The sequence below is a fragment of the Trichomonas vaginalis genome, chromosome V (genome assembly GCF_026262505.1).
Source record: "Trichomonas vaginalis G3 chromosome V, whole genome shotgun sequence".
NCBI classification, from domain to species: domain Eukaryota; phylum Parabasalia; order Trichomonadida; family Trichomonadidae; genus Trichomonas; species Trichomonas vaginalis.
Genome location: NC_067207.1, coordinates 28,903,889 through 28,930,820, shown reverse-complemented (window position 1 = coordinate 28,930,820; position 26,932 = coordinate 28,903,889). Strand labels below are relative to the sequence as shown.

The 26,932-nt window shown below is 30.8% G+C and overlaps 9 protein-coding genes across 9 annotated transcripts, besides 3 other annotated features; 4 read left to right on the top strand and 5 right to left on the bottom strand.

The window, feature by feature from the left end:
- Positions 1 to 1,312: 1,312 nt before the first annotated feature.
- On the top strand, positions 1,313 to 2,140 carry TVAGG3_0422070 (antigen BSP-related family; the record flags this gene model as incomplete). Its single annotated transcript, XM_001313118.1, has 1 exon — positions 1,313 to 2,140. The coding sequence occupies one exon, from the start codon at positions 1,313 to 1,315 to the stop codon at positions 2,138 to 2,140; it is 828 nt and encodes a 275-aa protein (XP_001313119.1).
- A 1,543-nt stretch (positions 2,141 to 3,683) lies between these two features.
- Positions 3,684 to 4,725: a mobile genetic element.
- A 255-nt stretch (positions 4,726 to 4,980) lies between these two features.
- Positions 4,981 to 7,145: a mobile genetic element.
- A 449-nt stretch (positions 7,146 to 7,594) lies between these two features.
- Positions 7,595 to 8,605, bottom strand: TVAGG3_0422040 (regulation of response to stimulus; the record flags this gene model as incomplete). The annotated part of the gene is made up of 1 exon (XM_001313117.1): positions 7,595 to 8,605. One exon carries the CDS (start codon positions 8,603 to 8,605, stop codon positions 7,595 to 7,597), a length of 1,011 nt encoding a protein of 336 aa, XP_001313118.1.
- A 1,224-nt stretch (positions 8,606 to 9,829) lies between these two features.
- Positions 9,830 to 9,859: a mobile genetic element.
- Positions 9,860 to 10,822: 963 nt separating this feature from the next.
- TVAGG3_0422020 (tRNA cytidylyltransferase protein) lies at positions 10,823 to 12,219 on the bottom strand (the record flags this gene model as incomplete). The annotated part of the gene is made up of 1 exon (XM_001313116.1): positions 10,867 to 12,213. One exon carries the CDS (start codon positions 12,211 to 12,213, stop codon positions 10,867 to 10,869), a length of 1,347 nt encoding a protein of 448 aa, XP_001313117.1.
- A 422-nt stretch (positions 12,220 to 12,641) lies between these two features.
- TVAGG3_0422010 (ubiquitinyl hydrolase protein) lies at positions 12,642 to 18,563 on the top strand (the record flags this gene model as incomplete). The annotated part of the gene is made up of 1 exon (XM_001313115.1): positions 12,774 to 18,503. The coding sequence occupies one exon, from the start codon at positions 12,774 to 12,776 to the stop codon at positions 18,501 to 18,503; it is 5,730 nt and encodes a 1,909-aa protein (XP_001313116.1).
- A 75-nt stretch (positions 18,564 to 18,638) lies between these two features.
- Positions 18,639 to 19,674, bottom strand: TVAGG3_0422000 (pseudouridine 5'-phosphatase protein; the record flags this gene model as incomplete). Its single annotated transcript, XM_001313114.1, has 1 exon — positions 18,991 to 19,674. The coding sequence occupies one exon, from the start codon at positions 19,672 to 19,674 to the stop codon at positions 18,991 to 18,993; it is 684 nt and encodes a 227-aa protein (XP_001313115.1).
- Positions 19,675 to 20,364: 690 nt separating this feature from the next.
- Positions 20,365 to 22,290, bottom strand: TVAGG3_0421990 (spectrin binding; the record flags this gene model as incomplete). Its single annotated transcript, XM_001313113.1, has 1 exon — positions 20,365 to 22,290. One exon carries the CDS (start codon positions 22,288 to 22,290, stop codon positions 20,365 to 20,367), a length of 1,926 nt encoding a protein of 641 aa, XP_001313114.1.
- Positions 22,291 to 22,525: 235 nt separating this feature from the next.
- Positions 22,526 to 23,059, bottom strand: TVAGG3_0421980 (uncharacterized protein; the record flags this gene model as incomplete). Its single annotated transcript, XM_001313112.1, has 1 exon — positions 22,823 to 23,059. The coding sequence occupies one exon, from the start codon at positions 23,057 to 23,059 to the stop codon at positions 22,823 to 22,825; it is 237 nt and encodes a 78-aa protein (XP_001313113.1).
- A 108-nt stretch (positions 23,060 to 23,167) lies between these two features.
- TVAGG3_0421970 (uncharacterized protein) lies at positions 23,168 to 23,467 on the top strand (the record flags this gene model as incomplete). Its single annotated transcript, XM_001313111.1, has 1 exon — positions 23,168 to 23,467. The coding sequence occupies one exon, from the start codon at positions 23,168 to 23,170 to the stop codon at positions 23,465 to 23,467; it is 300 nt and encodes a 99-aa protein (XP_001313112.1).
- Positions 23,468 to 23,812: 345 nt separating this feature from the next.
- Positions 23,813 to 25,051, top strand: TVAGG3_0421960 (uncharacterized protein; the record flags this gene model as incomplete). Its single annotated transcript, XM_001313110.1, has 1 exon — positions 23,813 to 25,051. The coding sequence occupies one exon, from the start codon at positions 23,813 to 23,815 to the stop codon at positions 25,049 to 25,051; it is 1,239 nt and encodes a 412-aa protein (XP_001313111.1).
- Positions 25,052 to 26,932: the final 1,881 nt, after the last annotated feature.

Here is a 26,932-nt window from a genome sequence, read left to right as displayed (position 1 = left end):
TTGGGAGACTTCACTTTTCAGTTTTGCAACGAGATTGAAATAGTAACAATTCCTCTAAATTTAAATATAGGAGGCAAAAATTGCTTTGGAAATATGGATAAACTAAGGAAAGTAATTTTTCAATCAGGAATTACAAAAATATTTAAATATAAATTCGCATTTTGCACTAATCTTACGGAAATAGAATTACCTAATACTCTTTTGACAATAGAAGATTGCGCCTTTCTCAATACTGGATTAACTTCTGTTAGTCTTCCAGAAAATGTTTCATCAATTGGCGCTATGGTATTTCAAGATTGCTATTCATTGAATCAGATTTCTTTTAATGATAATTTGACATCTGTAGGACAATCTTGCTTCCGAAATTCACTTCATCTTGATGTTTTAACATTACCATCAAAGTTAGAATATATTAATGAATACTGTTTTTTCAATTGTTCAATCAATTCAATTGCATTTCCAAATAATTTAAAAACGATCCATAAATTTGCTTTCAGCAATACTGGATTGAAAACATTGGAACTTCCAAACATATCGATACAATTGGGACGCTCAGCATTTGCAAATAATTTATTATCGGTGTTATTCATACCTAAAAATATTAGCCGTATGACAGCTTTTTATTGTTTTAGTGGAAACAGCCATTTGAAGAAATTGGAATTTGATGAAGGTATTGAAACAATTTATGAAGGAGAGTTTTCTGGATGTGAAAGTTTAACAGACATCAAAATTCCTGACTCAATACAAACAATTCAAAAGTATGCCTTTAACTATACTGGTATAACTAAATTCATATTGAAAGATAGTATTACTAATATTGGAGATTTCGTATTCACAAATTGCCACTCTTTGAAAGAATTCAAATTTAATAACATGAGTACTCTGTCAATAGGATGTTTCCAAAATTCATTTAATTACTCTGATTTGAAACTTCCTAATACGATAACAGAAATTAAAGACGGTTGCTTCCAAAATGCCTTATTAAACTCTCTTGAACTTCCAACATCATTATACTATGTGAGAAGTTATGCATTTTATGAATGTTTCACAAATAACATAATTCATTTACCAAATGTTCCGATTTTTTTTATAGGATTATTGCTTTAGTGGATGCAGTTTGGGAGATGAAATTACAATTACATCAAATATAATAATAAGGGGAGTTCATTGTTTTGATCATTGTAAATATCTAAAAAGAGCTGTTTTTCCAAATGATATTACTCGAGTACCATTTGGTATATTTGCAAATTGTGTGAATTTCACAGATATCGAATTGCCAGAATCAATTCTTACGATCAAAGACGAAGCGTTCATGAATACGGGATTAGTAGCCATCAATCTTCCAAGCAAATTGCAATCAATCGAATTCGCCACATTTAAAGGTTGCTATCATTTGAAAAACATTTCATTTGGCAAAAACATTACTTTTATTGGAGCATCATGCTTTGAAAATGCTTTAAACTTTTTCAGTGTGATATTACCTCCTAAGATAACTTCAATTAGTGGAAACTGTTTCAAAAATGCTTCTCTAGCTTCATTAGAGATACCTGAATCTGTCACTACAATTGGAGTGATGGCATTTGAAGATTGCCATCTTCCAGAAAAATTGACAATTAGCGCTAAGATATATAATGTTGATGTTTTTGCATTTCATGGATCAAAGAACTTAAAAGTCATCCATTTTCTTGGAATAACTAATATTGCATATACCGGTTTCCTAGAATGCCAAGATTTAGTTGAAGTTCTATTGCCTCAGAAAGGAAGAATTGGCTATGATTGCTTCAAAGGATGTAAAAATCTGAAATTTGTCAGAAAACATATGACAAGTGGTTACAATGAATTAGGTTTCCAAACGAACGCTTTCCAAGACTGTATTAATCTTCAGGAATTTCCATTCTCATACACATATTCAATAAATGATGAATTATTTAAGAACTGCATAAATTTGCAAAATCTAGATCTTGAAAAGACACGATATATTGGAAGTATGGCATTTTATAATTGCTCCAATCTTACTTGTGTACATATTGCAGATAACGCATATGTAGAATATGCTTCTTTTCAGTATTGTGTCAATTTGAAATATGTATACTTAGGGAAATTTTGTAAATTATATCCAGATGCATTTAGTGATTGTTAGAATATCAAGTTTATTATTATTGATTCCTCAACTATTCTCTGTTATTATACACCTGGTTTTATAAGATTTTTTTCAACGAAAACCCCCTTTATTGTTACAGATGCAGACCCTAATCAATATATTGATGTTTGCATTTATTTGATTAATTCAGCTTCTAAATTGCATTTTGTTGGTCTTGAAAGAGAATACTTAAATGAAACGTGCAGTATTCCAATGCTTCCAGTTCCAAGTGGCCTTAGATTAACAAAATGCCAAATTCGTCCTGAAACTCTTTTGCACGAACGAGATTTTTCTCGTTATCATTTTGAATTTATGTACCTTTTATCTGCATAGTAAATTTATCATGTTATTAATTGCTTTATTACTGGTCTTTTTATGAATTATTATTGAGAGAAATAGTGAAATTAATTCATTGAATTTTGCCAGAAAAGTTAATTTTTGACATAAGAATTATTTATCGTCTTTTATTAGAAAAAGTAACAGTGGGATCTATAACAGAATGGATTCCTATGATGTTTTTGATTTGTTTCAAATGAATGGCTAGAAAATGGATTGGAACTATGCCACAATTTATGAACTAAAAAGTTTAATTTTAATTAAATTTTAACTTATTATCTTATTAAATAATATTTTTATAAAATTTAACAACATATACTATAGAAGTTTAATTTAATTTGAATTAAGCTTATTAGTTCTTAAATTATTTGTGAAATAATTTCCAAAATTCAACAATTTTTATGAGAAGTTGTTCACATCTGAAATCTATAAGAACTCAGCGTGCATACAGTTAGGTTTACATTTAAATAGTTTAAAATCTAAACAAAAGAACATTTGAATAATGCAAATCTACATTATTTTCTCTAATTTTTTAAGAAAACGTTATAAGTCTGTTCATCTATACTCAAAATTATTAACAAAATTACAGATTCTCATCATTTGGAAAGATTTGAATTTCATTTATTGAGCGTTGCTGTGCCTTTCCATATATTATTAGTTTCCATTTTTGAATTTGATTTGTAATTTCTGACTCTTAGCTCAAGAGATTAATTTTATGTTTGCTTTTTTTGACAGCTAAGTTGATCAGATTGAAAATAAAAATGAATATCATCGATAAAACAAAGTCCTTTAATCAGTTCAGCACTAAAAGATTGAATTGATGAAGAGTTTATTGCAAAAATTTTTTGTTAAGCTAAATTCAATTTTTTTCACCATATAATTGCGTTTTGTTTTAACTTTTTCTTTAATTCAAAAAAATCAATCACTATTGAAAAGTGCGTTCAAATGAAAAACCCCTCATATTTAATATCACATAATATGAACATATTTTGTATGAATATGATTCTAATGAACGATAGAAATTGAGAGTTTTTCAAAATCATTAATCTTGATTTGTCAAAAATTTCTGATGATAAGTTAATCAGCCCTGAACGAAAGTATCATTCATTCTTGGCTGAGCTATTCATCTTATTCCGCTTCGTTTTAGATTGAATTTACAACATTTTTTATAGCAATCAATTTTGGACTATGGAGATTGTTTTATTAAGGGTGCACCCGTATGTACGTTTATTTGAGAGGAGGAGGATTACCCTCTCAATTTTGAGGGATTCGTTAGTTTATTTTCTCGATGAATATGCAATAAAATTTGATTTTTACCTTATCAATATACTTCATATAATATACACATGTTCATGTAAAAACTTTTTTCCAAAATCCTCAGGAATTAAGGGATTTTTGAATTTTAAGAATTTTTTTCGAATTTTTTCGAAAAAAAAAATATTTTCAGAACAGCCTTAACGGCTAAGATTTAGGAACAATGTTAAGTATCAAAAAGAAAGGAGGTCTGATATAGACAACATATATCGTTGAAGGTTGAAAAAATCTCTAATATTTGAGCCCAAAATTTCAAATTTTAATTTTTTGAAAAAAGAGGCCACCCATATGTACGTTTATTTGAGAGGAGGAGGATTATATTTTTGAAAGGGTGAAACATTATGAATATGTTAATTATATAATAATATGTATTATTATAAAAAAGAAAAAATAAAGCACGTTAAAATTTTTCTTTCTTGATTTTTTACAAAATCTACTTAGAATTATGCAAAATATGACTAAATAATTATAAATTTCAAGTTAAATTTTAATTTTGATAAATAATTTAAATTTCAAAATATCAAGTTCAGTTCGACTATGTATGTAGTAATTCCTCAATAAAGTGCCAAAATCCTATTAAAATATATGAACATTTTCAACATTTTAATGTTTTTATTTAAAAATTTGATGGAATATGAGCTTCAAACAATTATTATGTAAATAAAAATAATTAAATATATGTATTTATTCGTATTACAACCGTAGTAAGTCGATTCTTCCTTTCTTCTACTGAGTTTTGAATTTGATTTCGAATTGTAAAGAGATTCAAAGGGAAAATACTAGCGGAGAAAAACTACCTCCATGAAAGGGTCATAATGGACTCAAGTTGTATTTTTTGATATTTTTTGCTTTTCGAGCCTAAATAGGTAGCCAAGATAATGCCTAAAAATAAGGTTCTAAATTCTGAAGTTTACGTGATCCTCTCGTGTGCACCCTTAATTTATTGGGCAATTTACATGTAACTCCAAACCATTTATATATGCAGAGATTCATTTCGTAATTTTATAACAATAACAGGTACATTACTATTATATTACTCTGATTTCAAAAGCCCTGTAATTTTTCCAAACATATAACACGAAACAGGCACTTATTTTAATTTATATGGCTTAAGGAGAGTTTAATTGGATGCATGAACAAGACTGTAATGCATATATTAAAAAATATCATTTAAATTAATCTTTTTTGGGGAGTGGGGGACAAACTCGCCCATTGTCACCTTTTCATTAACCTTAAACTTGTAATTTTCATTATTTTTAATTAACCTTATTTCTTTCCCAATTCCTGATTTATTTTATTCACTTACTATTAAAAGTCACATTTTAACAAAATATAATAATTTATTTATAGCATTTTTTACTATACTGTAATAAAAAATTAATTATAATAAATTAAATGTTTATTAAATCAAATGTTTTCTTTGCAATAATATTTTTAATGTTGAGTAAACAATGTTGGGATCAAGTGTATCATTTTTCAGACCTTTCTGAACAGCTTCAAGCATACTGATGCATTCGACTTTTTTAAATTGTGTCATTTCTTCGAAATCTCTTGTGACTTTTTTGATAACTTTAACACTTCTCTCTGAATCCAGACCTTTAATTTGCAACTTAATCAGGAATGAAGGAACAACACTGGAATATAACTCGATGACAAGTTCATCGAGTCGAAGATTTGGTTGTACACCACTTGTATGTGCCGGATACCATTGTGTCAACTTTTTTCTGAAATTAACTTTAAAAGTACTAAGTAAGATCATGAGATATAGCAATATATGTTTAAACTAACTTATATTTTGGTTGTACACCACTTGTATGTGCCGGATACCATTGTGTCAAATTTTTTCTGAAATTAACTTTAAAAGTACTAAGTAAGATCATGAGATATAGCAATATATGTTTAAACTAACTTATATTTTGGTTGTACACCACTTGTATGTGCCGGATACCATTGTGTCAAATTTTTTCTGAAATTAACTTTAAAAGTACTAAGTAAGATCATGAGATATAGCAATATATGTTTAAACTAACTTATATTTTGGTTGTACACCACTTGTATGTGCCGGATACCATTGTGTCAAATTTTTTCTGAAATTAACTTTAAAAGTACTAAGTAAGATCATGAGATATAGCAATATATGTTTAAACTAACTTATATTTTGGTTGTACACCACTTGTATGTGCCGGATACCATTGTGTCAAATTTTTTCTGAAATTAACTTTAAAAGTACTAAGTAAGATCATGAGATATAGCAATATATGTTTAAACTAACTTATATTTTGGTTGTACACCACTTGTATGTGCCGGATACCATTGTGTCAAATTTTTTCTGAAATTAACTTTAAAAGTACTAAGTAAGATCATGAGATATAGCAATATATGTTTAAACTAACTTATATTTTGGTTGTACACCACTTGTATGTGCCGGATACCATTGTGTCAAATTTTTTCTGAAATTAACTTTAAAAGTACTAAGTAAGATCATGAGATATAGCAATATATGTTTAAACTAACTTATATTTTGGTTGTACACCACTTGTATGTGCCGGATACCATTGTGTCAAATTTTTTCTGAAATTAACTTTAAAAGTACTAAGTAAGATCATGAGATATAGCAATATATGTTTAAACTAACTTATATTTTGGTTGTACACCACTTGTATGTGCCGGATACCATTGTGTCAAATTTTTTCTGAAATTAACTTTAAAAGTACTAAGTAAGATCATGAGATATAGCAATATATGTTTAAACTAACTTATATTTTGGTTGTACACCACTTGTATGTGCCGGATACCATTGTGTCAAATTTTTTCTGAAATTAACTTTAAAAGTACTAAGTAAGATCATGAGATATAGCAATATATGTTTAAACTAACTTATATTTTGGTTGTACACCACTTGTATGTGCCGGATACCATTGTGTCAAATTTTTTCTGAAATTAACTTTAAAAGTACTAAGTAAGATCATGAGATATAGCAATATATGTTTAAACTAACTTATATTTTGGTTGTACACCACTTGTATGTGCCGGATACCATTGTGTCAAATTTTTTCTGAAATTAACTTTAAAAGTACTAAGTAAGATCATGAGATATAGCAATATATGTTTAAACTAACTTATATTTTGGTTGTACACCACTTGTATGTGCCGGATACCATTGTGTCAAATTTTTTCTGAAATTAACTTTAAAAGTACTAAGTAAGATCATTTATTTTTGCATAATATAATGCCAATATGGTTTCTTTTGATTTTATTTCATTTATAAGCAAATCAGATTTACCCAAAAACTCCACTCCATAAGCGTTCATTTGCTAAATTAAAAAGTGACAATGGGCTAGTCTGTCCCTTTCTCCTTTTTTGGGGCTTTCACCTAAAATGATGTTATCACAAATTTACATAATCCAGGTATACAATGAGCTATAAATCAAAATTAAAATTTTATATTGATTCAGCCTAAAAAGCTCAATTTTTTATGAAAGCAAAATGAATTTACTTATAATAATATATGGGTAACTTGTACTTTCAAGAAGATTAACAGATTTTCAATCAATTTTCAATCAATTTCTCGACCTTTAATTTTTTGTTCAGAGAAAGCCGGAAGATTATCCATATCTAAAAACTAAGTAATTTCCATTCGTTGCCACAAATATCTATATTATTGAATAATTTATGTAATATTAAGTCAAAAGAACATAAACATGGCATAATTACAAGATAGTACTAACTATGCTTCAATTTGAGTTCATCTATAAATGATTATATATTAAAAATTAAAATAAAATAAAAAATATATTTGAATTTTTATAATAGACCTAGATATTTTGCATCAACAATACCTACAATTATCAATGATTTCAAATAACTAGGATTTATTTGTTTTTTGCAGGTTAATCGATGACATTCTTCAACTGCTTCTTTATTAAGAAATGCAACTTCGAAAAGGTTATCGAGATACGACCGAGTTCGATTCTGAATATCAACTCCACATTTAAGACTGTAACAATTTGCGAATGCATTTGATCCAATTTCAGTTACTGAAATTGGAATATTGATATGAGTTAATGAAATACAATCTGCAAATGCATATCGACCAATAGTTTGCACAGAATAATCTGGAATTAGAATATTAATGAGGTTTCTGCATTCAAGAAATGCACCAGCTGATATATTGTGAACTGTTTCAGGGATATAAAAGAACATGAGTTCAGAAGCAGGAGGGTAGCAAACTAATGAAGTTTTATTCTTATCAAAGAGAACACCATTGATTACCGAAAAATATTCACTCTGTGTGCATTCGAATTCTTTCAATGACTTACAACCCTCGAATGCCGAAAATCCAAGACTTTGTAATGAACAATTTTCAGGAATAGTAAATCGTTCTAAACTTGTACATTGACTAAATGCATATTCTGATATGACTATTGTTTGATTCGGAACTCTAAATGTTGTGATGTTTGTATATTGAAATGCATTCGCTTGAATCTCTTTGATGTAGTCAGAAAGTATTATGTTGCGCAATTTTGTAGCATGAACAAATGCTACATCTTTTATAGTTTCAATCGGGGGATTTCCTACAAATGTTATGTTTTCGACTCCAGAGTATCTAAAAATACCTCTTCCAAGAGTTGTTAATGATGGAGGAAGTTCAATTGATTTCGATGAATAGGTAAAATCGAAGCAATTATTTAATATTGTAGTAGTTTTATTACTTAACTTAATTGATTTTAGCTTTTTACAGTGCGCAAAGACTCCATGATTTAATGTAGTACTACTTGATTCAAAAATTACTGTTTCTATTGATTGATCGGTCATAAATGCATAATTATCAATTGTTAATAAATTTATTTTAAAATGAATTTCAGTAAGTAAATCGCATCCTATGAATGCACTAATCCCTATGTATATCAATGATTCTGGGAAATCTGTTATATTGAACTTCTTACATCCTCCAAATGCATCACCACCTATTGATTTTAAGGAATTTGGAAGATTTATATACTGAAGGTTACCGCATTCAGAAAAAGCCGAACCACCAATCACAGTCAATTTGGAATCTGGTAGAAAGTTTATTGTTTTCAGTTCATTAATTCCACGAAAGGCTGCTTGTGATATTTCAGTAACAGTATCAGGAATGTCATATTTTTCATTTAAGCTCAAGCACAAAATAATCTTCTCCTTATTTGAATTATAAAGAATATTTTGATGATCAAACCAAAACTGGGAATTTGGAGGTAATGTGAGATTTATATCGTTTGGAAAGCATGATCCTCCAAAGTTTTGAACGCTATTTGGAATTAAAATACTCTTAAGATTAATGCATCTAAAAAATGCATATGGTTCAATTATTTTTACTCCATCTTTAATAGTGATTTGAGATAAATTAGAATATGCAAAGCAAGAATTTGGAATAATTGTCAGATTTTTACCAAGAATTACCGTGTCGAGATATTTGCAATTATAAAAAGCATTGCCATAAATTGTTGTAACGGAATCCGGAATTGCGAATGATTTCAAATGTGAATATGCAAAAGCAGATCCTTGTATCAAATTTAAACCAGAATTGAATGTTATTTCTTCTAACAATGAATATATAAATGCCTTATCACCAATAACTTTAACAGAGTCTGGTATACTAAATGAAGTAACGTTATTATACGGAAATATAATAATTGATGTTTTTTGCTTATCATATAAAACATTAGAGAGAGGGTCAAAGTTGCTATTTGTCACTTTTCCACAAGAATATAAGGGGAAAAAGTTATCATATAGTTGATCTCATTCAGTGAGGTGAGAGATGCATGTAGTGTAATGGGATAAACAGTGAGATTGCTGCTCTAAGTCCTAGGTTCGAGATACATTGGCTTCATTTTTCTCTTTTTTATTGACGTAAACTATTCAATTTTTGTGTTCTCCATTCAAATTTCAGAATTTTTTTTGCAGATTTCACGCTACATTCGAAGTTACCTTTTGTAACAACCACCACTGCCTACGAAAGACGAAAGTGTGTCACGATTTCACCCGGAAATCCGACGGTTGTTTAAGAGTATGCACTTTTGTCACCTACTCTAAAACATTATCTTCTGATAAAAAATTTGTGTTTTGAGCATCACATTCTATAAATTCTATTGTTCTACAATCTTTAAAGGTTTCGTGGGTAATACTTCTTAGATTCTTTGGAAGAAATATTTGTTTTAATGATGTTTCCATAAAAACATATGCTGCTATTATTTCAAGCTTGGAATAAGGACTGATAGTTATTGAACTTAAAGAGTATGACCTAGCAAAACAATATTCTCCTAAAGCTATAACTTCGTCTGGAATTGAAATGGAATGCATTGAATAACAATGGGAAAAAGCATTGTTTGATATCTCTTTGAGATTTTTTGAAAGAATAATATCAGACAACAAATAACAACCAGAAAATGCTCTATCTTGTATCTGCGTAAGATTCTCACAGTTTGTGAAATTAATTGTTTGAAGTTTACTACAGCTTTCAAAAGCATGGGGACCAATTGTTTTAAGTTTGGATTTTGGTGGAAATGTGATAGAAACAAGAGTTGTCTGGCTCCCTTTGAAAGCATAATTATTTTCATCTCCATATATAGTTTCACATTCAACTTTAAGATGAACCTCAACGCATCTATCATTTGCATAGAGAATTCGATTATTTTCGAGATAAGTCTCCCCAACAACTATTTTTCAAGTGTCAATCTCTGTAAAAAAGAAAAAAAATTGGGGATTATATTTTGATTTTTATTTTAATAATAATAGTTAAAACGAAAAGTTGCAGAATTTTGCAAAATTCATTTTCGGGCGGCCGATTATTTAAGATCCGCATCAAATAATTCTGAAGTTTACAATTGAAAGAAAAAAGTTATTCATTTTTTGAATGTGTGAAAGAAGCTGGAAGGACTGTACAAGAACCATAACTTCCTAACCACTAGTCTCTCTTAGAAAGTACCTGATATATAGACTATTTTTTTGAAGAAATTATTATGAAAATTAATATGATTGTAAAAGCTTTTTATAAACTATTGCAAATGACCAAAAATTAATTTTTAAAAACATACACTCTATTTTTTATTTTTAATATAATTTTCATAATCATCTTTTGTTCCATTAGGATTTTCGAGTTGCCAATCAATCAATTCATCAACATGTACCTGGAAACCCTTTCCCGGTTTAATTCCCAAAAGTTTTGCCAGATCTTTTCCGTTAATAAGGCATTTCATGTCATAACAAGTAGTTAGATCTTGTTCTGTGATGAATTTGAAAAGATTGTTTTCGCATTTATCGAATTCTGACTGATCAAAAATAAGATATTTGACAAAAGGCCAAATTGAGCCAATTTTCCTTACCCAGTGGCCTACAGTCTTTCTAGTGAGTTCAATAGTGTTGGCTGTCAAAGCTCCTTGCACTAATTTGTTTGCATCTTCTGCATATTTCACTGGCATTCGCATTGCTCGACAAATTGCCCATTCCATTGCAGGTTGGTTCCTTCTTGGATGCTCTGGATCAGGTCTTGGCTCGCAATCATGGATAGGATAAAAGATTGCGCCTAATTGAATTGGAATATGCAAATCTGGGGGAGAACGAGCCATTACTGTATTCAATCTCTCTTGTGCTTGCAAAGGATTCAAAGAATAAAGGTGGTATGGATCGAAAATTGCATCAAAAAATCCAATTTTAATTACATAGTCAAGGAATGTAGATAATCCGCCCATTTCAATAATTTTAATTGTTTCTGCAACAACTCTTTCCTTTGTAATCTTCTCTTCGAAGTCAGTAACATGTAATTTTGCGGCTTCGTAAATACTTTCATGAATCTTGTATCCTAAGCGAACATAAAAGCGTATAGCACGAATAATTCTTAATGGATCTTCTGTAAATGTTAAATCTGGGTCGATTGGTGTTCTTATTATTTGATTTTTAAGATCTGGAATTCCTCCAACCAAATCTTCAACTTTTGAATATGTTATATTGTAGAATAAGGCATTTATAGATAAATCGCGATGTTTGGCATCTGTAAGTGGAGATGTTTCTGTTTCTTCTCCTCTTAAGTTACAAACATCAATCCATGTATCGCCAAATATACAAACTCTTACAGTTTTCATGAATTTAGACTGTTTTGGATTCTCTTGCATGACAATTATCTTTGTTGTATTTTCTGGAAATTGTTGTGATAATTTTTGACCGAAATCATCAGATGTACAGCCTTCAATGCAGATATCTATGTCATCTGATTGCTTACCAAGCAATTTATCTCTTACCCAGCCACCGGCAACACGACAAATAACTTGTGGGTCAAAACAAGAGCCCGCGGCCTTTATTTTTTCGAATACAGATACTTCCTTCTCTGTTAATAACTCTCCACTTTCAAGAAGTTCAATATTCTTATCAATAAACTGTGAATGCTCCATTCTAAAAATTTTCTAAAAATTTTTTCTTGGAAAAAAAAAGCAAAAATATAGTTTATAAAAACATTATAATATCTTAGTTATACATACTTGGATGCATATTTTTGTAATGTCTTTCTGGGGAAATGCATAAATTTTAAAATCAATATCCTTATTCTGATTCACTCTTTCACAGACAGTATTGAATCCATTCATGGTACTATCAGTTAGCTTCATTTCATGCATTTCAGCATAGTTGTCAGAAAAGATTTAATCAAGGTTTTGCGATTTGACAGAAGCACACAAACAATTATTTTCCTATGTCATTATACTATATTATAAAAATAATACATTGTAGTGTAATTTCATAAATGAATAAACGAATAATAGCTATACTCCTATCAGCTGTCGACAACTGCAAAAAAATATTCGGTGATGTTGAGAAATAGAAATGTTCTCATTGGAATAAGAAAGAACAATAAGTGATGATCATAAATGCTAAGTGACTTTCGATAAAGTTCAAGTCATTACTGTTTGGCGAGTTCACTTTTTTCCCTTTTATTTATCATATTTGATATTTTTCAATGAGTAATGGTAGCTTTATAGATTCTGACAAGTTTAATGGGAGTATCAATCACCAAGACCCCCAAGTTGTTGCTTCCATATTAAGCGAGCTTACTCAATGTATACATCAGCAGAATATTTCAACCAAACCAAAAGACTCGAAAGGATTCGAACAATTCATCAACGAAGACTTACCTGACTACTGGGATTCAATTATTTCTTTGAATTCACCTTCAAGAATCCTTCAAAAGGAATTACAAAATTTCTATACAGAATTATACACGTTTATTGCAAAACTAAATCTACCAGTCAAGTATTTAGAGATGCTTAATGAATCTTTGAAAGGATATAAGGCTCCTTTGGCTAAATTATCCCCAATAAACATTTCAAAAGAAAAAAGAGCCGAATTACTTAAGTTCGATCTTAGAAGTACAAGCGAATCCTTCATTAAGGACAAGTTACCCAACATTTCTCAGCTTGGTATCCATCAAATTAATGAACTTATTGGAACTCCTTTCTTATCTAAAGTATTACAGATGATCAAAGACCGCACACTTAGTTCCCAGCAGCTTACAGAGCTTATCAAGACATTCAATCAGATCCAACCTTTCCTGAATCCAATATATGCTGTAATAATTTTACAAATGCTTGCTGATTGCATTATTCAGATATTACCAATAGATACTACACCAGCATCTATTGCATGCCCATTCCTTTCAAGCAACGCTAAGTCAATGGTTGAAAAAACTGATGAAATTTTACACGCATTGACATCAATTGACATAAGTCTTAATGTCCAGACAGAGTTCTTCATTGTCGATTGCATATGTAAATTCGTCCAATTCAATGGTTTACACAATTCTGCTCTTGATGTGAAGAAAGAGCTTATCAGAGCAGCCAAATCCAAGAACACAGCACTTATATCACTTGTTATTAAGAACCTTACAATAATTAGTGAGAGAACTCCATTTGATTTATCTGATATTACAGAATTACTCTCTGCATCCACGAAATACGATGGAAACGAGCATTTAGTATCAATTACCCACCTTTTACCACTCGTTAAAGAGCAATTGGACAACTTTGCCATGGAATATCTTTCGACCGGCAAATTATATCCTCCTTTAGACTGTGCATTGATAGATCGGACAAAGAAGGACAAGCTCAGAGCAGAATTGTTCGATCACGCCACATCAAACATCACAGTTCTCCAATCCATTGACTTTTCCACGATAAAACAATGCAGATATGTCTGGAAACAACTTCTAAACGCCTGCCAGATGAATATCTCCATAGAAAAGTTCATTACTTTGTCGTGTTTCCTTCTCGCGAACCCCAATTGCGAAGCCATGCCCGTATACCTCAAAAAAGCAATTCAAATTGCAAGAATGAATCCGGCCATCATCACTTCACTTTTGCAATTTTCAAAAGTAATAAAGAACATTGACATTTCTAGTGTATACAACACATTGCTTGATGAAGCATTAGCAAGTGTTGGAACTAGTGATAACAATGTCACATCCGGATTATTCTCTTTGCTTTCGACATGGACGGAATGTTACGAATACTTGAAACCAGAAGAAGTAATTGACAAACTGAAAACCGTTAATTTCATTCAATTTCCTTTACAAATTCCACACTTCATTGATGTGATTACCAGTCGATTAGAAGACAAGAATTACGTTGTTCCTCTTCTGATGTCATTCTTGAAATCGACAATTCCAGAAATCCATTCACATTGGCTTGTCCATTCATTATTCAAACTCATTCTCAACGATGACAAAATAATGGATGAGTTCGTTGACACTTTAATAAATAATTTCTCAGAGAACAGATCGAGAAACGCCGCTGTTTTAATGGACGCTGTTTGTTTGGAAGCTGATTTCTTCAGAATTGATGATGAATTCGGTTTAGTACAAACAGTTACATTTACAAGTGACAGCAAGTCAACAATAACAAAACAGTTGTCATTCCATCCTTTCCATTCATCAAGAAGAATATATTTCGCGGCTGGAAAAGCAATAAATTGTGAAGTGTCAAATTTGGCTTTACTTTACAACGACGGTTATGACGATATCATGTTTAGGTTCAATACACCATTGACATCCTTCCATTTAGGTTCGAAACCAATCATTGAGTTCAGAGCAGAGAGAATCAAAGAAAACATCGATTTGAGCTATATAATGGGAGCTCCTTATGATGAAGTACAAAAATGTCACTTTTTGAACAGATTAACACAAAAGATTCCAGAATTATTTTCACAGATAAATGGGTTTGACATTATCGCACAGCGTATCTTTTTAATTCTCATGTTATTTGAGCCTTTCACTGATCTTCCTCGTTGTTCACATCCTCTTCAACATGTATTCACAAACACTGTTCGTGATGCAACGAATTTGACACAGGCAACAAGAATTTTCCCTTATGTGTTGAGGGCAGCAGCGAGATCAGCCAAATCAATATCAAAGGAATTCCTCAAACAAGTCGTTGACAATCTAACTGATGATACATTGGATGCTGTTAGTTTATCAATTGCTTGCCAAGTTTTACCATTTTTCAATGTAACTGAAGTGTTTTCTTCCAATGAAATTAAGAAGTTTTTGTTGGATTGCAACAAAGTATTAGTTAGAAAGGCAATTATTCCTTTGATTTCTGATCAAACACCCGTTGAAGCTTTTGTTTCTTTGCTTCCTTTGACAACAAAACCAGAATACAGAGCGAAAACATTCGAATTCTTCGAGGCAATGTCGAAATTTGATTATCCAAAAGATGTTTTAGTCGAAATCTACAAAGATCTAACACAGTTTGAGATTTCTCATTATTTGGATGTCGATCAAACCTTCATTTGTCTTTGTAAGAGATTGCCAAGAACAGATGAACTCGTACAATTGACAATCAAAAGATTATTCTCTCCCCCAACATGTACAAACTTAAATGCTCCTTTTGTTCATACTCAGGAAGCGTTTTCCGCTGGTTTGGAGTTCATTAGGACAACAAAATCTGTTCAAATTCTTTTAGAAAGATTAAGAACAGTTCCAAATTGTCCAAGACAACATATGGAACTAAGTGATGATTTCACATACAAAGGAAGATGTGGAATCAACAATTTAGGATCAACATGTTATGCATCTGCAATTATCCAAACTCTTTCTACAATTCCTACTTTAGTTTCTGATATTCTTAAGTTGTCAAATGAACAATTAAATACTCCTTTCTTGATTAATTTAAGATCACTTCTCGCACAGAATGTTTACGCGAGAGGATCAATATTAAACGTGAAAGGAATGATGGAAGACAGGAATGGATTCGATCCTTACATGCAAGAAGATGCTGGAGAATTCTTGAATACTGTTTTGAACTCAATAAATGATACTGTTTCCGGTGGAGAAAACATCATGAAACTGTTGACAGGATCAGAATCAGAAGGTTTCTATACAACAGACGGACAATTGATATCTAAAAGAGATAGAACATTTACTCAATTACAATTAGTAACTGAGAAAATGACAAATCTATACGAAAGTTTCGAAAAGAACTTCCAAGAAGAAGTGATGCATGATTACAAGATCAATGAAGTTACTGGTGAAAGAGCTGATGTTATAAGAAGAGCACAAATCACTAAATGGCCTGATTATTTGGCTTTGACATTAAGTAGATATGAATTTGACTTGAAATCTGCAACATACACAAAATTGACACATGAATTCGATTTCCCAATGGTTTTGCAAGGAAATATGCTTGAAAAGACAACGAAATCGAATCCTGGATGCAACTACAATTTGACAGCTGTAATTTTGCATACAGGAACAACAGAGAACGGACATTATACAGCCCTTGTTGAAGGAGAAGACAAAGAATGGTATGTTTGTGATGATGAATCCGTTGATTATTTCTCACAGGCACAAATTCCGTCATGGTCATTTGGAGGTATAGAAAATGTAGATGAAAAAGGAAGAATTATGACAGCTTATTTGTTATTGTATAGAAGAAATGATTATACATCAATTTACCCTGAGATTCCTCATGATTTAGAGCCAACAATTGATGAAACAAATGCAAGTGCATGGTCATCAATTATCTTTTATTCTCCTTCGTTCGTTGATTTCATTAGAAAATTACTTTTGGAAAACCAAAATTCAGTTCAAGTTCTAGAATTAGCTGTAATGGTTTTGTTCAAAGTAACTGTTCCTGATCCCAAGAGATTGGAGTTATTCGCTCACGAAATGTCCGAAGTCATTTTACAAAGCGAATCTCGCTGTGAAACATTTTGTGAATTAATTGATAACAGAGTTGGAGATTCATTGCAATCTTTACTTTGTTACAGCGATTTCTCCTTCAAATATCTCGGTCCATTGATGATTTCCGCCGTTGAAAGAATAACAAGCAATACAAGGCCAATCTACAGATTGCTTAAATTAGTTTCTTTCTCTCCAACGAAAAGATGTGCGGCTTTGGCACATGATTTCATAACAACTGCATTGAAGAAATGCGTAAATGTTGATTGGACGAATGAAGACGAATTGCTGCTTTTAATGGCACAAAATATTGTCCAAGACACACCAAAGGAATCTCAGAAACCAAGCAGTTACATGACATATAACGCTGTCAGCGCGATTTCTCAAGTTTTACTTGAAGTTTCTGAAGTCAAAATTTCTGAAGCGATGTTGAAATTGTTTGAACCTTCCAGTTTGGCTCAGATTGTTTCTGTTGCAAGGAGGTGCGAGACATTCATTGAATTATTGACTGTTGTTGCTGCACAAGACCAGGAGATGCTTGAAGACCTCAAAGACAGCAGCAAATCCAACAAAGAAATACAGTTATTGTTAGTTTCTGTTGCAGCAAATTCTGCTTCGATTGGAGAAGAAATTCCAAGAGCAAACTTCGATTTTATCTGGCATTCCATTTTCGATCTGATATTCCATGACACCAAAGATGTCAGACAGAATATAATGAATGCTGCAATGAAGTTACTAAAGACTCCGGATCAAAGAGCAATTGATTTCCTTAAAATGTCACTTTTGGATGAAAATTTGACAGCTCCTCCATTTTACGACGGCAGCTCATTGGTTTATTATTTCGCGGGCTTGACACCTATTATTTATAATAGACTGAAAGCAAGCAAGAACGCCAAACAAGAGAACACGAATTTCGAAGCAATTTCTCTTGTTATTCATGCTTCTTTGTTTTCTCCTTCATCGATTGTTCCTTTCTTCAGCCAGGTGAATGAAGTGCTTGAGAATTGCCAGTCTCCGAAGGTAATACAAGGCTTGGCAACTCTTTGCCACCATGTCATCGTTTTCGACAGAAAAATGCAAGATAAACTGTCAGAAAAAGCAATTCAGAAAATTTTCTCGCTTGAAAAACCTGGCGAAGAAGTTATGCAGCTCTTGAAGTTGTACAAGAACTTAGCTGAAGGAACGCCAGTTCTAAGTGCTGCTGTTTCTTTCGCTTTGTCCCAGAAAACAACTCCAATCGGATCGATGATTGCTGATATTGTTTCAGAAGTGAAAGTTGCAAATTACGCAGTTCCTGTTGAGGCGAATGGAATGGAGAATATCAAGTTATGCGTCGCTTTATTGCAACAAGAGAAGAATAGAACAAGAAGATCTGCTGTTTTGGATTATTTGTTGTCTGCTTTGACTTTTGCTAAGCCAATACATTTGTTTAAGAATACAAAAACAGTGTCGAAGGCTATCGAAATACTTAAGGATGAAAGACATGAAAAACTATCCACGATTTTATCTGTTTAAATAGATTTATTTATTTTTATTTGTTTTATAAAAAAAATATATAGAAATTGTAATTTTTTTTACCTTAAGGAGACCAAACTAAATAACATTCGCTCTCTGGGGACATGTAAAGCATCAAAGTTAACAAATGCATAAGGAAAATGGTTCAAGGAGTATAATAATGAAAATTTAGACTATAAAATAGTTGCACTTATATAATCTTGAGTGATTTATGGATGTCATTGTTCAAAATTCTGACAACTGGCATGAAAAATCATTGAAAAACAACCTTATATAACAGAATTGAAAACTGTATGAATTGTTTAATCTCAACTGTTTACTTGTAAGGTCTATGTGTTTCATTTCACTACACCTAATAGATAAACTTCTGAAATCTTTTAAAAGCAATTTTTGAGATGAAAATATCATATGATTAAATTTTGATGTTGGAAATAGGTTCTTGTAGCTTTAAAAGAAGCCAATTAAAAATAATAATAATAATAATATTTTATTTAGGAACATCCCAAATGTAGCTGTCGAAGTCGAAATCATTCCAGTTCTTCTCGTATGGAACTGCGTTATGGATTCCGAATGCCTTAAATTGTTCTTCAACGTTTGTAGAGTCGCTATGAACATAAACTGCGTGCATTCCAGCGTTTTGAGCTGCAAGAACGCCAAGGTAAGCATCTTCAAAGACTAAAACGTTTTCTGGTTTGAAATCACCCATCATCTTCATTGCTGTTAAGAAAACTGTAGGATCTGGCTTTCCAACTGTAACCTCATCACTTGTAACAACATGTTCGAACAATTTACGAACTGGTTGATTGACATATTTTTGTTCGAAAGGACCTCTTTGAGATCCTGTAGCAATAGAGATTGGAATTCCCATATCATGTAATTTGTAGATGATTTTATCAACGCCTTCAACGAGAGGGCAATGTTCGATTTGGCTAGCAACGATTTCATCTCTCTTGTGTAAGAATTCTTGGACTGTCATGTTGAGTTTGTATCTTTTGATGATAAGTGCAGCAAGATCTGTGTCTTTGCGTCCATCAAGCTCGAGATAAAATTCTGTTGGGAAAACTTCGCCAGCAATTTGATGAACAGACTTCCAATACATTGGTGGTGTATCAATGATTGTTCCATCACTATCAAAGATGACAGCTTTGATCACAGGACGTTCAGAACTCATAAAATCTTATAAAATCTGACACTTTTATATTTTCAGAGTATTTTAGTGGCCGCTCGAAGAAATACGCTAAGTTACAACTTCTGTACCTATCCTGGATTTATTTATTGTTTCTAGAAAAGTTTTCAATATCGATAGTTCCTCTAGTTTCGTATATTCCAATGATATTGAGTGATTACAACGTTTGAATTGCTGATTCAAAATATGACATTTAGATATGTAAATACTCTGATGTAGTAAAGACAAAGATCTCCAAGTTTTTTATATCACCTGTATTTTATTCCATTTTAATTGATTCTTTGAAATCTTTTATAAATAAAATTTCCTTATTAAATGCACAGGAAAAATGAATTCTAAGAGATCAATTTATATCATTGACTTTTTTTTTTTGAGTTCAATCAATAACAAAATTGTATGTAGTCATAAGCTGCAAAAAGACATCCTTGTTATTGAAATTATCTTTTTCATTCTCTTCAGCCCAAGTAATAGATCCATGGACGAATGTGCACATGTATAATCTTAATTCAGAGATATGTAAAAAGATTGTATAATAATTTTTAATATTTTGCTAAGTACACTTTTTTACATTGAATAGTTGTAAACAAAAGTAGTGATCCCTTAAGTCGTAATTATATTATAAGATATATATATATATAAAATGATATTAAATGGCAACTTTGACCCTCTTTAGAATCAATTGCTGGCTGCAATGTGTGAATTGAGAAGCTCCTCGATTTCATCAAGCCCATATTCTCTTGCATATTGAAGAATTGATTTTCCGTGATTGTCTTTTGCAGTAACATCTGCACCATTCGAAACAAGAATTTTAGTTATTGCATAAGAAAGATTAATTGAATATTCATCAAATAAAATACATGCTTGATATTTTCTCGTATCATATATTTTGGTATCTTGAATAAAGTCCCATTCATATTCTTCCATTGCATAATTAAGAGGGGATTTTCCATTTTCATCTTTTGCATTAACATCTGCTCCAAGTAAAATAAGATGCTCAATCAGTTCCTTACTACTAAAAATGATAGCATAATGTAGTACTGTTTTGCTATTTTCATCTTTTGCATTAATATCAGCACCATGAGAAATGAGAATATTTAGTGCTTTTATTCTGTCATCTTCTGGTAAAATTCTATCTAATTTTCCAAAGGATATATTCTTGTATATCTTCCTTTTATAATCTTTATCTATTATATAGAATAGAACGGTTTTCCCGGAGATGTCTTTGGCTGTGATATCGGCTCCATGTGAAATTAGGAAATCTAGCATTATTTCATTGTTGTTTAATGCTGCATAATGAAGAGCGGTTATACCAGATGCCCATATATTTTTCAATAATGTCTCAGAAAGAATTCCACTATGAACGTTAATATCAACACCGTTAGAAATAAGAAGTTCAACTATATCAGTCATGTTCTTTCTCACAGCAATTAATAGGATAGGTAATCCTGATGATGTTTCATTAACATTTACTCCATGTGAGATAAGAAGTTTGGTTACTTCTATATTGTTGCCACCAATAGCAACACGAAGAAGGGATTTACCATTTTTATTCCTTGTATTGGTATTGGCGCCTTTCGAAAGGAGAAATTTGATGATTTCTTCATTATTGTCATGAACAGCGCAAAAGAGAGGAGTTTCACCATTATTATCTAATGATTCAATATCAATTTGATAATCTTTTGTGGAATCCAATAAAAGCTTACATATCTCAATACAATTATATGAAGATGCAAAATGAAGCAAGGTCATTCCAGCAAATTGGCGAGAAGTTTTCGGATTAATTCTTGTATTTTTGATTAAATCATAAGTTTGTGGAAATGCTGCACACCATGGAAAGATTAAATTTTTGTTTTTCTCGAATAAGAGAAAAACTGCTCCAAGATTTTGTGAATCTATTACATCTTGATATGAGAATTTATCTGCTTCAATAAGGTCATGATCTAAAATATATTTAAGAAAAGTATTGTTGTGAGAACCAATTGCATAATTGAAGCAATCTTCATCTATTGGATGATATTTCAAGCATTCATTGATAATGTCTGTATTTCCTCCAACTATTGCATTGCGAAGACATTTCAGTGTTATTTCATCATGAAAATTTATTTGAATAAAATTGAATATATTTACCGATCCAAAGTATGCACACTTTTCAAGATCTCTAGTATAGTATGAATTCGAGTAATAGCGTCTTTTAATTATAGATTGATTTTTCATTTCAAAGCCATTTTCTGATACATAGTCCCTAAATTTATATATTTGATCATTCATTATTATCGTATTATATTCATCTTTGAAAGAAAAATCTGAATCAAGAAAATCATCAAATTCTGTGCCAATGCAAATAGTGGCTCTTGGCTGAATTGAAAATTTAGAACATAACTGGTCATCGAGTTCAGAGTATAGTTCCTTTGATCTGTAATTGTAGGCTGATGCGTTAGTTATGCTAAAGAGAAGTGCATGTATTGAAATCTTGTATTTGTCAACTAAACAGTTCAAAATCAAGTTGAGAATCTCCTCTAAAGACTCATTTGATTTCAAGTGATATATTTTAGCATAAGCTGAAATAAAGTCATCGTATTGCTGAAAGTAATCGCAACTCATGAAAATATAATGTCAAAAAGTTTATTGAAAATAAAATTTTTATGGCAAACTCATTAAAATATAAAGTCAAAAAGTTTATTGAAAACATTTTTTTGGCAAACTTTCTGATTGGAAGTCAAATCCTCAACACATTTTTCATGATATTACATCACTTTTGCTTTCATTTTTAAGTACAGGTGCGAATGACTGTACTCAATCCAGTATTTCCCAGACACCTGTTTCTCTTAGAATTGGTCTGATCTATAGCTTAATTTTAAGTAATTAACTCTGGGAATTGACAGTACAAATAATAAATCATTTATTTGGAATTAAGTACAATAAATAATTGTATTTTTAAATATATTGTGTACAATAACATCATGGGATATCAATCAGAAGTGCTAATATTAAATATGATATATTTAATTCGAATCTGGTATTTTGCATTTTTGTTGAAATGGATGAGAGTGAGTAGCTGAAATGGAGATTCAAAGTATATTAAATGACTTTTTTCGCTAAATCATTTTAGTAAATTTTTATAATGATGCATAAGTTAAGGGTTTTTATTATTTGAGGCCATCTTTTCTAAAAGTTCTCGCATTTTTTCATCGCCTACTCCTGTGGCTTGTGAAAGAAATGGTATTGCATATTCAGGATCCAACATCAACAAAGAACCGGTCAAAATGCCAGCACCGTATATTAACAAGAGTATTGTTGCAATGATACCCCATTTGGGTTTGAAGTAAAGCCATGGCCCAAGAATGAGAACAATTAATACTAACAACAGCATTTTAAAAGTCAAGAGAAAAATATAAATGTTTTTGTTCATCTTTGTCCAAATATTTCTTTTCGCCAAATCATTCTTGTAAATTCACAATTTGTAAATTATTCAATTTGAATGGATGAAACTCCTACACCAGTCTGTGTTAATGATAATCAAAAATTAAATGGTGAAACAGAAAATAAAACTCCACACATGGAGCCTATTTCGACATCAAAAAGCGACGAAAAAATAAATAATCAAAATATTAACTCATCAAAATCAGTAAATTCTGATATACCTCAAAATGATTCGCACAAGAAAGCTGACAATCAAGCAATTACTAACGAAAATCATAACGAAATAAATATTTATAATAAGCAAAATAAACTTTCCAAAGATACACCAAGCCGACAGTCACTTACACAGCTAACTTAGATTACTGACCATCTTTCAACAAGTTCTGATTTAACAGAAATTTCAATTGATAAGCATAAAGACTCTAACCTACTTATTGTTAGCCCTGAGCAAGACAACAATTTTAAAAATGAGCAGATAATAGATGAATCTGGCTTCATTTTGGAAAAACCTACGATACAACCTTCCCCGATAAGGCCATTCTCTCCACCAATCCCGGATATTCATGCTCCTGACGAGCACTTTGCCGCCATATCACCTGAAATTGATCATTCCTCATCAACATTCGAAGAAGAAATTCAGAAAGTTGAAACAACAGAAAATCCAAAGAAGGACAACGTCCAAGAAGTAAATCCTCCAAAAAACATGAATAAAAGCGAGAAACCTACACCTAATCGAATTGTTACTAAAAGATTAGGTCCAAAGCATTTATCCCTTAATCCACAACGACATCCAAATATAGAAAAGCAGGTTACTCTTTCCAAAGAAGAGGAAAATGCTGAAATTAACGAACTAAAAATTCAAAAATCAAAATTGAACCAAGAAATCATCGAATTAGAAATAGATCATTCCAAACGAATATCAGAAATGACTCCATCTCAATTTGATTCAATTTTATTGTCTTCTCGAAATCATTTTTTATCCAATCTTTCCAGAGCCACTGTTTCCTATAATGAAAGGCTTTCCAGGATGAACACCATCATGTTCTCGCTTAATGAGGAGCTTTCACGCTTTAATTCTTCAAAACCATCAATGACATCCTCATTTACATCATCCGAAATCAAAAGAGAAAATGTTGAACTTAAAAGGTCAATTGATTTCGTCAGAAAAGAAATAGAAGTATCAAACGATGCATCAGAGATTATAGTTACTTCTAAGGACTCTGTTGTTGCAAGAGATAGAGAAGATGTTCGATCAGAAAAACAATTAATTCGTGATGAAATCAATTTGATCAAAGATGAAATAGAAGTAAATAATTTGCAATCAGATATGACAGCTCAATACTATTGGAAAGCTATCGAATCAATAAAAGCAATGCAGTTGAAATGCGATGACGAAATACAAGAAAATATCGAACAGAAAAGACCAATTTCTCGAACACTTTTTGATAACGCGGAATCAATTTTGGAAAAAAGAAGACGTGCTCAATCAGAATATTACGAAGCAAAGAAAGAATCAGGAAGCCCGCAAAAAGAAGAAAAATTACAGAACTCGTTGAATGACTATAGAGCTACAATTGCTTTACTTCCTAACTTGAGTGTTTCTGAATTATATGATAACCTTTCTTTATCTGGAACAAAATTGAATACATTAAATGATACTTTAAAGAGATCAGTGACATCATCAGTTATGTTGCACTCTGATCTTATTGATCAACAGATTGAAGAAATAGAAAAAAGATGTCACTCGGAAATACTTCAGGCAAATGTTGATTTACAACAATCATCAAAAGAAATACTCAATAAAATCAAAAATGAAATTGTTAAAAATGAATACAATAAAGGAGAACTGAAAACTATTTTCAGATGGGCTCAATCTGTTCAAAATAGTGAAATCAGTAATCATATTCATCAAATTTTCATGTTAGTAAACTCTCCAAAGTAATTTTATTTTGCCTAATATCTAATTTAAACATGTATTAAGAGTTCGCTTACGCCCATCTGACTTTAATTCAAATTCTTGACAATGCCATTGAAGGTCATGACATTCGGACGTAATTGCACCATTAAGAAACTTTTGAATATATTTATTGCGACTGATGAATATATATATACTAGATGGAACTTGAAAAAAAAAATATTTGTTTCCTCTTATTCCAAAGAAGCATATATTAAAATTATAGAGAATATATGTTTGAATAAATAACAAAGATATATTTCCATTTATCACAAATGGTGGGATGAGTTCTTAAATCAAATGCACATAATAACAACACCACAAACAATAAATCATATAAAAAAACAGGCTTTTGATAGCATTCTCGTAAAATCTATTACCAGAAGGCATTCGACTTGAGGTGACCCATAGAATAGGCTTAGGGGGCTTATATTAAGAAAATATTACTACCATACGAATCTGATGCATATAGTATTCAATTTAGAAAAATTTTGCGTGAATGAAACTCCAATTATTACAATTTGTTTTGTACTCATATAAAATTAGCTCATACGTTATGATAGAAGATATATGATAGATAAGTAATAAATTGACATTAGTTTTACTTGCTGTCTGCGATTACTTTTTTAATTATTACATCGCATTTACAAAAAGAAAGTAATATTGAAAGTTTATCATATACCACACTAATTATTAAAGCTCTCAACATTAGAATTTTCGTTAAATTAATGTCATAGTACGCAATATAAAGATTCACAATTTGGTATTAAGCAAATATTCACACCAATTCTAAAAAATATGTACTTAAATTGTAAAATACAAGCATTTATCTTAAATAAACTCCTCAAAGTGAAAAATAACAAATTCATTTTATAAAAAAATTAACAAAATTCTTTTATTCTATATTCATTGAAGGTGCATTATTCCGTAAAGTGTATTGTCATATGATTTTTGATAGTTTAAGTAAAAATAAAATCGATAAGGTTATATTGACGTATGAAAGCTCGTAATTACAAAACCGTATGTTGCATATAAATGTTTGTGTAATCTTTTTGAATTTTCGTATGGAGAGTTGTTATTTGAGTGATTGTTGATCAAGTTCCAAGTTGCTATTCCATGTGAGATTGGCACTTTTTCTCAAAAAAACGTATATTTGTTATTTTTTTTTAATTTGATTATTTAATAATTAAACAATAATCTACTTAAGAGAATATTGTTATTTAACATCATTTAAAATGATAAATCTGAAAGGAAATGTAAATATTTTTATTTTGCAGTTTTGATTAGAAATTATCCTACATCCACACAGACAATATACCCAAAAGCATATGACAAAGCATAGAACAGAAATTAATCAAATAGAATTTGATCTAATATGCAATATGTTAATATAATTGAGTCATGTTTGAGTATATTGCTTGTGTGTTGGTGGTAATATTCAATAAATGTCATTAATAAAGTAAGATATAAGCTTTATATAATTATAATGTGAGAATAGGAATAATTATTATTTCTTATTTAAGTAAAAATCCTTTGAATCTGGTAAAATGATAAAATCTATAATAATAGTAACAGTTCCACCGATATTATAATGCTCAAAACACATTATTTAAGTCTAAAAATTGAAAACAAAGAAATTTTTATATTTTTTGCTAGATCGTGGTCGTGTCAAATAACGAACAATTTCTCAGAAATAAAAAAGGCTCAAATTTGGTATATGTATTTATTAATATGAATCTAGTAATATTTTTCGAGGGTGTCAGATTGATTTTTGAATAGTTTACGAAAATGATCATGGGTTGTATAAGCATTATACTATATGATAATTCTATTTTTCATAATTTTAGGTCTTAAAACTCAAAAACCGCA